The 12,595-nt window shown below is 37.9% G+C and overlaps 1 protein-coding gene across 4 annotated transcripts in view; it reads left to right on the top strand.

Moving 5' to 3' along the window:
* The window catches only part of CCDC141 (coiled-coil domain containing 141), a 168,252-nt gene that overhangs the window by 107,043 nt on the left and 48,614 nt on the right, over positions 1-12,595 (top strand). For all 4 annotated transcript variants that reach the window (XM_074338695.1, XM_019739337.2, XM_019739336.2 and 1 more), the window contains 2 exons: positions 9,121-9,262; positions 10,940-11,059. In XM_074338695.1, coding sequence (XP_074194796.1) covers positions 9,121-9,262; positions 10,940-11,059 — 262 coding nt within the window. The remainder of the gene's footprint in view (positions 1-9,120; positions 9,263-10,939; positions 11,060-12,595) is intronic.

Below are 12,595 nucleotides of genomic sequence, written 5' to 3'. Positions count from 1 at the left end.
TCTAAATACAGTTGAATTTAAAAAGCGTTTCATGCGTTTATTTGCACTTAGTTATGCTGCACATGACTTGTAATAGCATGTGACAATGGTCAAACTCAAACTGGCAGTGAAGTTGAAAGCTCCTGAAGTCGAAAGCTTCAGGTCCTCACCTCCTCCTAGGCCTTGTTTGGCATCACATTTGAACACAGTCTAAAAAGAGATCAAAGGTGGCCTGCTACCAAGCAATATTCTGCATTTTTTAAGCCACAGGAAGCTGTAGTGATTGGAAGTGCTCTGTCAGAGACTTTGTGTGAGGGTGAAGTTTTCCATAATTGGACAAAAACAAGGGACCTCTTTTTTTTTTTTTTTTTTTTTGTCAGTGTAGTTACCAGTTCAGAACTCAAAGACATGCAAACACCCAGCAAAACCAGGCCACTGTGTGAAGTATTCATTTGCATTTTTCTGTTAACTAAAATTAACTTAACATTTACAAGTAAATTTGCTTCAGTATTGACTCAATTTCTATCCCTGCATAACAAACTGTACCATTTTTCATCCTACCTTGTTATGGTGAATTTAAGCTGTCAATGTAAGAAACGTCTAAACCTGTAGAGAATTTTTATAAGTTTATTTGAGCCAAACTGATGACATATGCCTGGGAGTAAGATCTCAAATGCTCCTGGAGAATAGAAGTTTGCAGTTTCTTTTATGCATTTGGAATTAAGGAAGGAACATAAGGAAGATTACATGGATGTGGGAGAAAGTTAAGGCAGGGATTGGATTACAGATTAGTTAAAATCATGTGCTCTCTTGAGGGTGGTTATGTCTTAGATGAGGGGTCTGAAAGGGTGGTTCACACATTAGAAGATGGGGTCTGAAAAGAGCCATTTCAAAAGGGTGTTAACTTAGATGCACAGAAACAATGGACAGGGATTGCTTAAGGCAAAAATAAACCTTTTACTAAAAAGTTACAGGCCTGGGACGTGACTACCCAACATGACCGGCCCAGTTAGGAATTTCTGATCAGATCACCCTGTGAGGTTACTTGCCATAGAACCTTTTTTTGTCCACAAGGTGTATACAAGACCTCATCCTGATTGAATATTTTGCTTTGATATAACTTGAAGTGTTGTCTGTTTTGATCTAACATTTATTACTTTTTTAATGTTAAGTTTTCATATGTTCATATTTTACAGAGAAATATGAACAGGAGTTAACTGGGATTTTGCATTTTTTCCCTGTGATTTTTATTTGTTGATTACCACTACTTGCCTGGGTTGATATTGTCAATGATTATGGACTCAGATCCAGCGTGGTCTGTTTGTTATTCCAGGATATTACTGAGCATATTTTGTAAATCAGGTGCTTCCAAGCCTTGTGTGATAAGCAGAGTGCCTGCCCTCATGCTGCTTATATTCTGGTGGGAAGAAGGAGTCAATGAACAAAGTAAATCAGTAAATAACATGCTCTTACACAGCAATGAGTGCTATGAAAAACTATAAAGGTGAGACGGAATAGAGAGTGACCATGGGGAAGCAACAATTGTAGACATTGTAGGCAGGGAAGGATTCTTTAAGGGAAGGAACTACTGTGCAAATAGCTGGGAGATGAGTAGACCAGGCAGAGCAACAGCAAAGGTGTAATGGAAAAAAGGACGATGTGGCTGAGAGAGAGGGTGACAGGGGCGCTGGAGCATAAGACAGAATCAAAGATCTGGGTGAAAGTTAGATTGTTCAGATGGTCATTAGCAGTCATGGAAACATTAGTGTTGGAAACACTTTCTATATGTTGGTGAATTTAACCCTCAAAAGCACCCTGTGATGTCAGTACTACTGGTATCACTGTCCCTGTTTGGCAGATGAGGATGCTCGGGCACTGAGAGGGTCAGTAACCTGCCCTACTTCCTGTCACATGGCAGTAGGAGGTAGAGCACTTGAATGCAAGTCTGAACCGCTAAGTTAGGTTGCTCATTTTGTGTCTGTCTACTGCTTTCATTCCACTTTAATGAACAACAAGGAGCCTGGCCACTTAGTGAACATGGATTCTTCTTATATTCCAGTGTGCTTAAAATGTGCTCCATGTATCCTCTAGTTTCAACTCAAATCTCACCTTCCCTGAAAGTTTCTTTCTTTCCGGTTATTTAAAAATTCACTAACTGTACATATAAGCACCTTGTATGACACACCAGCACCAGGCGTCAAGGGCAGTCAAAGATATATAAACCTGCACTCACATCTCTGGAACCTTACTAACAGTCTGTCAGAGAATGACACATCGAGGGAGTGTGCTCTAGGCCCAAGAAAGCCTCAAGGACAGTGGGTGTTGGCGCCCCCTTTTCAGAGAAAGGAGACACCTTCCCAAGCTCCTGTGATCAGGATAAGACAAGTGAAGGAATGAGATTTGAGAGGGCCATAGGTGAATCTGATCATCTGAGATGGGAGAAAGATTTACACCCTTTAGCCAGGATGCACAGAATCAATACATATCAAACACACACTGCTTTTTGAATTCCGTTGTATTTGTCAGCTGTCTCATGGCTTCACTTTTCATTCTGTGATGTTCTGAATCATTCCTTAGTAGTTTGACTTGTGACAGTATCATCTCCTCATCCAGACCACGACATCACCTTGTAGAGATGAAAGAAACCATGCAGGTAACCTCTTATATGTCCCTCATCTTAGTATTTACATATTAGGTGACTTGATTTGAAATGTTAAGGGACTTGATATGACATTAAACGAAAGGCTCTATCATAGTAAAAAATATTTTAAAAAATCTTAAATGGAAAACAAAGACAATCCAACTCTCCAACAAAACAAAACAAAGAAACAAAAACAGAAATTTCCTTTGCCTAATAGAGTCATCTATGATTTCATTTTGTGGGAATTCTACCAAGCCTGTAAGAACTTAAAATATCTGTTTAAAAAAAAAAAGTTTGGTGATGCATTTAGATGGTAAATGTCACATACTGAAATTTCGGAAATTGCAAAATCGAGTTTTATGACAGTGTTAACTCAGCCACTTTTCAAACATGTTTATGTCTATATTAAGTTGTTCTTTTCAGAGGTTGAGTAAATGTCACAACTGCAATCTGGGCCTGTTAACATTTTGTCCAGGCTTTTATAATTCTGAAACTCTTAGTATGGAAGCACCGAAAGCTCACATTTTCCATTAAATCTAGGAGTAACTAGTTTAGGATCTTGTAAAAGATCTAGGAGTCCCTCATTGCAATATGCATTCATTCATGTATGATGCTGATAATGTGGTATGAAGTAGCAAGGATCTCAGCGTAAGAATGTCTGAAACTGCAGAGTGTAGAGGAAGCCTGACTAAAAGGGCAGAGCAGCAATCTCTGTCTTGGGTGACTAAGGAGGAGTTCTCTCAGATTAGAAGGTTTGGAGAGAAAGGAGCCCAGAAAAGAGAGAGGGAGAGCTATAAGTGGACATACTTATAAATAAAACACTCATCACAGTTCTGTTTCTAATAAGTACAAATCTGAAAAACACCTAAATATTCCCAGAAAATAGAGAGCTGTTTTAATATTTTAAGGGCAAGCTCATAATGGACTATTGTAAACCCATATCAAAATAGTGTTCTTGAGGAGTATTTAAGGACAGAGAATAGCCTTACAATACAATGCTAAATGAGTAAAAGTTGGATGGAAGTTTTATATATGGCATTATACTAACGGACTACAAAAAGAAAAACTTTTGGGAAGGAAATACCTTAAACTATATTTTTATATTTTTCTAATTATCGCGAATGAGAATATTTGCTTGTTTAGTTCTTACTGCGCCCTTTTTATCTGAGGATGTGTGTCATCGATCATGGAAAATTGTTAGCACTTATCTCTTTAAATATTGATTTTCTGTTGTGCTCTCTTTTCTCTTCTCCTATAACTCCTCATAGAATGTTGGAGCCTTTCAGTCTGTCCTTCAGGTCTCTGAACTGTCAGATTTTTCGATTCTTTAGCTCTTTGTGTTGTATTCTTAGTGAATCCCTCAGACTAATTTTCTCTTTTGCTAATTTTCTCTTTGTTTTCATTCACTGATTTTTTTAAAGTTGTTATAACTATATTTTTTCATTTTTTTTCATTTCTAGAATTTCTAGCTCATTTTATTCCATATCCAATTCTGTTTTTATTTCTGTTTTTGTTATGGAGTTTCTTGTTCTTTTATTATGGGTGTTGGATTTTTTTTTTTTTTAATCTCTGATGATCTCAGATGTATTTATAGTAAAGTAATTTTCAGATTACTTATCCTCATTTCAGATAGAGTACATTTATCTCTTGATTGTTTAGTGTCTTTCTTAGGATTTATTTTCCTCATGTGTTTTGAAATGTTAGATTGTACTCTCACCTGGAGTGGAAGTGTTTGTTTTTTGGCTTTATATTCCTGCTTTTGTTCTTTTCCTCTTTGTTCTTTTGTCCTTAGCCAGCTTGGCAATGACTTCCACCTGAACTCACAAGGTCTCCAGTCCAGAATCCATGTTTTGTTGTTTGGTCAGGGTCATGTTAGCTCCCATGGAGACGCAGTGGCTCTCAGAGATGTAGCCAGAGAATCTGGTGGGAGTTGAAGATGGTTCCTGATTGCCCTGCTATGTCTGACTCCTTGGCCCAAGTAGCACTTGTTTACAGGGTTTTTCAACCTCCTTTTACGAGGAGGGAGAACCTCATCCCTCTTATTTCCAGTATTCTCCTACCCTTCGTGTAGGTCTCTGTGGGCTCATAGGAATGGAACTTGTGGTCATCTCTGATGTATCTGGGCCAGAACCCAGGAGCTCTGTAGCTTCAGTGCCACTTACTTTCTGTTTCTTCATTGTTATGTGTATTTTGAAGATGTGTGTGTGTGTGTGTGTGTGTGTGTGTGTGTGTGTGTGTGAGAGAGAGAGAGAGAGAGAGAGAGAGAGATTTGTTTGATAGAGATACTCGATGTATATAGCTTAAGTCAGAAAAATAATTGTAAAAACATACATTTCACTTCTATAATACCAATGGCATTTTTTTCCAATTAGAGATGAAATCTAGAGAACGACTGTTGTTTCCTCCAAAATAAAGATCATAAACATAAAGAGACACTGTTTGGGTCTCTGTCAAAAGAAACCAGCAAGCAAAAGATAAGGAAGATATATATATATATATATATTTTTTTTTTTTTTCTTCTTTTTCTTTTTCATTTTTAAAATGTAATTTGTCTATACACAAAAAGAAAAATATGATCAGCTGGTTCCTTCTGATGAGATAGAGTAACTCTTCAAGTGCTTGCCATCTGGTTCAGCTCCTAATCCAGATGGGCTGCCAATAAGAATTTATGAAAGGTTTGAAAGCAACTTGCTGTTCTCCAAAAAGAATCATTAGAACACATTAACATTGGGATTTGCTCCCCTCCCTCAGCCCCAATTTGTGGCAGATGCAAAGATAAGGCAACTGCTTCCATACAGCAAATAGAGCAGTCTATTTTTGAACCAGAAGTCAATATTCTCTGCTTTTTGGGGGGAAAAAATCACTTTTCTTCCCCCGTACCCTCCTCTCTACTGACTCAATGAACAAGAGAGAAAAGGCTCCCATGATGGAGTTTCTAACAAATGTCTGAAGAAGCCTTCACAATGTGTCATTTCTGAGTATCTGTGATGCTTGGAAAAGTTCAAGTCAACATCAGGAATAGTCTGATGAACCTCATACACATACTCACAGGCACCGTCTAACCCATTCTTACAGACGAAGCCCAAAGGTCAGTCAGTATTTACAATGAAATTAGAGTCACAGATTCTAAGAGCTGGAGGTCTAGTCCGCTGGTAGCCCCTCTCCCCCCAATCAGGCAGCACATGAGCAGTGCGGCTTCAGGCGCAGAGCAAAATGATGGCACTTCGTTCAACAAGTTTCTGTTGTTCGGTCTTAGTTCTCATCCCACCGTTTATTTAATATGATTGGGAAGTACTCGGACTCACTCCTGGGTGACTGATGGAAATCTATTAATTTATTTTCAGTGAGTGTAAGAATTGCTGGCAGAGAGTGAGGTCATATTTTTCCTTTGATCAAACCATCTGCTTTATAGGCTCTGAGAAAATTGTCAGTATGCATGCTATACATGTTTTAAAATGTTTGGGATGTTCAAAAGAAAAGTCTGAAATCAGTGTATAAAGTTTCTAATGGAAAATAATGGCATCAGGGTGGGTTATAACCTACAGATGAAGTTGACACAAAGAAGGAACGGAAGGGGTGGCACTGGTCTTAGGAGTCTGACAGATATATTCCAACTGGGAATCAGGGAGAGGTAAGAGATTAATGTCAGAGCAGACAGAGATGATCTAGCTGGGACACAGAGAGAGGAAAACAGGAGCTGGCAAGGGTAAGCAACATAACAGAGAACTTCTCATACTGAGGAAGTGATCCAAGTCACGTAAGAGTGGAGTGCACAGTGGCCAGGCAGTAATGCACAGCCAAACGGCAATTCAGCCTGTCCCTTAAGGCTGAAATGGAAGAGGGTAGTATCGGTCCACCTACCTATACATGTTAAACCATCAAAGAAATTGGGCAGTCTTTGCATAGCCTAAAACTTACAGAAGTGAGCAAAGGGCAAAGTTATCATTATTTGAAAACTACTAGATACTGTTACTAGTGACATTTTTTTTAAATTAAAGTTTATTGGGGTGACAATCGTTAGTAAAGTTACATTGATTTCAGGTGTACAATTCTGTACTACACTAGTGACATTTTTATACAGTAACTATCTGTGCGTGTATTCTTTTTGTTCGTTGTTTCTTCTTTCCCCTTAATTATTGATCAAAGTGTATTTTATTTAAAAACATGCATTAATCTCCTACTTACCAGGCTCTGTGCTCAGGGCCTTAGAGATATATGGATGAAAAGAGTGTTGTCCATTTCCTTCAAGAATTTACAATGCAGCTGATACACACCGATGAGGCACGAATCTCAAGATGAGGCTGAATCTCCTAGGTCATTGGAAAATCAAAAATGAATGGTCCTTCTAAAGACAGAAAGAGAGAGAGCCTATTTAGTTGGTTTCAGGTCATCTAAATTAAACTTGTAAGTTGCCAAAGAGCAGTATTTTTACAGAAGGAATGCTGGATTTTGGTTTTGTTTCCTGATGTCCGTTCTCAGTGCTGGTACCGGGACCCTCTAGTGGCCACTTTGAAAACAACAGACAGACATTGCACTATCTGGAGAACCCACCCAGTTTCAAAAGAGCATGCCAGATGGCTAATCCTGTTTCCATCAACTCTCAACTCTAGGGAAAGTGAAAGTTTAAAGGAAGAATACTTCCCTCCACCCCTGGTCATGTGTTACAGACCCAGAAAAGGTACTGAGAGGTGGTGAAGACTGTGGACTCTGAGATCCGATGAACAGGTTTAAATCCAGCTTTGCCACTTAATTGTGACCTGGGCAAGTTACCGAGCGTTTCTGTTCCTCAGTTTGTGCATCTGCAAAATGGAGATAACAGTTGTACCCAGATGATAAGGTAGTTATGAGAATTAGAAAAGAGACGACTTAAAACATTAAAAATGCAAACCTGTCACAGTAAGTATTCAGGAATTGTTTTTAGAAAATGTTTACCCAATTACTTTCACAAACTTTGTTCTCTATACTGTCTTTCCACAGTGCTTATTCACTTTTTTATTTGTCTTTCTCTTCTCAGATTTGCATACTTACAGAAAACTTGGAGCTGTAAGAGATAGGACAAATGGGCTAAGTGCCTTTTTAGCATATAATGTCTCAAAGTCTAAAGCCTAGTTAAAATATGATTAGTATTACCAATACACTACTTTTACAGAATTTGTGCACTTAATTATCATAAAACTGATTTCTAAAACTCTCCTGATTTCTTGATTAGACTCTTCACTATCTTGGAGTTATTAAAATACAAAACTAATTGTTTTAAGTATAATGTCTGTAGAACATTGTATCTCAGGATGAAGATTTCCCCCCAGTTAAACTTCTCTGGGACGCCAGTGGTACCCACAGGACACACTTGAACCTCTTAGATTCTCAAGCTGCTTGATGAATTCTCACCTCTTAAGCAGCTCCATGGACAACTTCATTGTCATTCCTGTGACGTTCCTTTACCTCTCAGTCCTTTCGGATCTTGCCCTCATTTCATTACTAATTTAATTCATTTTTACAGAGTCATAAATTAATTATTTGAGGTAAAACTACTGAAATCTGCACCTCATTCCAAGATCTTTTTCAGCTCTTGGTAATTAAATTTAAGAGTTATCATGTTCATCTTTATTAGTGTTTGAAGGAAATGACTGACAGGAAACTAAAGACTTCAACTTCTAACATTGTAGTAGAGGCTCTGTCCTAGGAATAAGGTTGAAAAATTAAGAAGTACTCATGCCATCAGCAATGTTCTTTCATTGTCTTGCATTACCAGTGGATCTAAATTGGAAATGGTTAGGAAATTTGCTAATCTATCTTTAGACTGGAGCAAATGGGGTCCAACTCTAGGTTCATTTGTTGTTTTATAGGCATTTTCATTTTTTGAGCTCTCATTTTCCTTTTTTCTCATGAGGCCAGCAGAAGTGAAAATGACAATATGAGGCTTGGTTTCTTTCTTATGAACAAGCAGTACATTAGATTCCTAATTGTTGGTGCTAACTTGGTTTCCATCTAATGAATGCAGCCGTGAGCATTCATAACCTTGCAGAACAAGGTCCTTAGTGTTACATCAATATTTTACCCTCTTAGATTAGTAAATGTTTTGTTAATTGGTTGAGCCACATTTCTATTCAAAGAGCATCTTTAGATAAATGAAGCTTTTAAATAACACCCCCAGGAAAACTCTTGGCAAACATACTGTGCTTTTTGCCATAAGGTTCTCAAAACATCTTAGAGAAATATTAAAAAGTAAACCTTTAGAAAAGAAGATTAGACCTGGTTGCAAAACCCATAACTCATCTTTTCCCTCGGGACTGACTTAAACAAAGGAACATAATTTGGTTTTGCTCTCTGCGGTGCCAGACCTGTAGCTACTTAACTTCTATTATCCTAAAGCCCGAAGCTTGATAACTTCTATCAACTCAGACTCCTCATGAAAGAGTAGTTTCATTTTCAAATGTTCCTTGTTCCAGGGGCTTCTATACAGGGGTGGAGTGAACTAACAGCTGGCTTGTTCCATTCAGCTCTCAGGTGACCGGTGTCCATGAAATGATGGGATGCATTCAGAGACGCGTGAATCATCTGACTGAACAGTGTTCAGCGCACAAGGAATTTGCTCTTAAGAAACAACAATTAACAGCCTCAGTGAAGGGCCACCTACGGAAGGTAGTTTCATAAAATGTGTCCTCCTTAAGCTACTGTTTAGATGAACTCCTTATTCTGTGATAATAGATCGTGTGGCAACTACAGCATATGGGCCTGGGGGGAGGATGGGGACATGTCTCCTTAGGCATCTCTTACATTCGACATTAGATTTTAATAACTGAACAGAATAGAGCTGTAATTCACTATTGCTCATCAACCATCCCTGCCCCGGGTTGCCAAAACTAGATATGTAATCCTACCTGCCACCCGGCTCTGAACACGTATATACAAATGCAGAGCTGCATTAACTTAACTGGGTACGTTTCGTGATGATGTCCTTGATTTATGGGGTTTTGTGCATGGTTCCAAGATGCACAAGTTTTTGTTAACTTGATACTACACAACACAAGGACAGCAAATAGGTCAATACCAAAAGTGATGAGTTTTATTGCACTAGGTCAGTCATCTGAATGCAAGTATATGTGTGAAAATCCTCTACAGAGTAAATACATGGCTTGATTTGGGAGACTATTATTTCCTGTTTTCAAAGAGGAATAAAATCAGGCAGCTACCATCTGACTAAATAAAAATTTGCTTATCTGTGGGAGGATATATAGCAAAAACTAGGAATGTCCCAATGACATTAATGTTAATGAGCCTTGTTGCATAGGATGGGTCTTAGATTTTCAATGATGTTTTCATGTGATACAATAAACTTATATGCCTGACTTACACAAGTAGAATTAGTAGACTTTGTAGGACAGTGAAGTCCAAATGACCAATAAATAGCCATGTCCCTATCTAAATTGCCTCCCTACCTGTTATTGATCCAGAAATCTGGGAATTTGAGCCTTGTTCTGATGCCTGGGTCCAGGGAGACTCCAAATATGATGACAGCTGTGGTGCCACATTCCCTAGAGCTTGAGAGTCAAGCAAATTCGATGGTGGTGGAAAATGTAGTAGGGACTCCAACAGCTGTGGCCATCATCATACTGCCAATTCATACCCAGTGTGACGCTGGGATGTATGAGCTCTAGTTAGAGCCCAGGGATGCAGGCAGTAACTTGAATGTAATAGAACCTGTAAAGGTCACTTTATTCACTGATTCTTGTGTATTGAAGATCACATATAGTCTTCTACAGTATCAATTACATCATCTAGGCATGTTCCTGTGTTTTATTATCACATGTACAGGGCATGGTGCTGCCCCACGGTCCCCCAGTCCTAAAAATAGAAAATCTTAGGTGATCTAATACCTTGCTCTGGACCTCTACTTCAAAATGTACCTGTAAATTGAACCCTATTCAACTTACAGTGGATGATTGTGACTCAATTAATCAGATAAATTCATGTCTGCTGTGTTGGCAAGTGCATTCTCCTTTGTATGTAATATACTCATAGATAATAAGTTCTTAGAGGACATGGATGATTGCTTATATCTCATTGCTGTTACTACAAGAAATATCTTTAAACATATACCCTCTATCGGTGAGTCAGTAGTATTACCTCATATGGAGAGCAATGTTATTAATTTAAATATGAAATTTGGAAATATTTAAAACTCTTTTTAGATTAAAATTGATATATAAAGTATAATGGGAATATAGAGAGTACTATTTATTTATCTTCTCTGTACATATGCATACATATATGCAAAAACATATTACTAAGTTTACAACATATTCTTTATTCCTAAAGGCGGAAATGTCAATTCAGAAAATCAATCAAGTACTTTCCAATGCAATGGATGTTGGTTCCAGCCTTTCTGAGTCAGGGAAGATTTTGAATAAATATTTGGAACTAGACATCCAAGCTAAGGTAAATAAAATAATTATTATTGTTAGGATTTTGTAAAGATGATTTCTTTCTATATCAGTAGCTATAAAACTTATTCTTAGTTCTCTGGAGGGTTGTGATTCTAAATTAATGTTGTGGCAAATAATGACTTCAAATCTCCTACTGTTATGTGTATCTAAATTATTTATATTTATATGTGCATTTATTAGGGGGTTTGAGCTCACTGAAACTCAACATTCTAGCCTGGTTGTAAACATTCATTTGGCGCCTTTTCCTGGCCTGGGAGTTGTCAGTCACTCATTTTGGGGTGCCAGAGGAGGCAGGGAGAGTGCTTCTCTAAGCCTATTTGTGATTTTCTGCTGGAGTACGTTACGAAAGAAAATTACCAGAAGCAACATGAGTTAATGCAAGATTCCAGGAGGCACATAAAAACACAATCTTGTTTATACGCTGAACCTTCAGAAGCAGAAAATGTTCCTTCTCTCCCTGGCAACTTCTCTAGCTCCCTCTCATCCTTTCCCATGGCTCTTAGGGTCAAATATTCCTGCTAGCAGCTCCAGACCCCACTGAGTCCCAGCCTGCCCCAGCAGGTGTTTAGGAAAGTGGATCACATGTGTCCCTTGGCTTGCCCAGGTTGGCAGGAAATGGCCTTGCCTCCCCAGTTCTCAGCAGAAGTGCCTCCTTCACAGACACACCACCTGCCCACCCACAGATGAACGGATTTTTAAAAAATGAGATGGTTTTTATTCATTATTTAAAATGTTTAAAATAAAACATATGTCTGAATTCAATTTCATTTTTTAATTTTAAAAAATTTAAAAGGAAGGAGGAAATTGCACAGGGAGAAACTCTCCTGCTTCCTCCTTCCCAAGTGCTGTCTGGAAGCAACACTCTTAAAATTGCCTTCATTTAGCGGAGTACTTGGGAAGCATACTAAACACAAGTAGGGAAACCATCTCTTCTTGCCGCAAGTGAGAATGGAGATTTTTTCCTTTCACTTTTGCTTGATTGCTAGCTTGGTCTGCATGAAATTTTACATGACTCTTTCTCTGGCAGTGGTACCTGTGATGCCTACAATACCTACTCCTCCGTTTAATCAGTGGTTAGATTTCACATGACAGAAATTGCACTCAAAGCGAAAAATATCACACCCAAGCAAGTCAAATTCACTGACTCTTCAGGCTATTTAGACCTCATATGTAACATTTCCCCTGTACTTTTTAAAAAACCCTTCTAGATAGCTATTTAAGAATGCATAATTGATATGTCATTTTTTTGTGAATTAAAATGAGTAAACAATTTCTACAAATTTGCACCTTGAATATAACAAAATTAGTTTAAGAATTTGCTTGAGCTATTATTGTTAATTTCATAAAGCAATTCTAGTATATAACTTTATTTAAATTACTTAAAACATTTGTGCCATTTTGTTTTATCATCTTCTATACCAAACAACTTTTCTTCTATTTGTGACACAGAAAATAGAATGCTAAACAAGAAGTGTAGCTGACAGAGTGAAAGAATAATTTGAGATGATTTTTATTTTAAGATACCTTT

Source organism: Rhinolophus sinicus, linkage group LG01 (genome assembly GCF_036562045.2).
Source record: "Rhinolophus sinicus isolate RSC01 linkage group LG01, ASM3656204v1, whole genome shotgun sequence".
NCBI classification, from domain to species: domain Eukaryota; kingdom Metazoa; phylum Chordata; class Mammalia; order Chiroptera; family Rhinolophidae; genus Rhinolophus; species Rhinolophus sinicus.
This window is presented reverse-complemented; position numbering and strand designations above follow the sequence as displayed.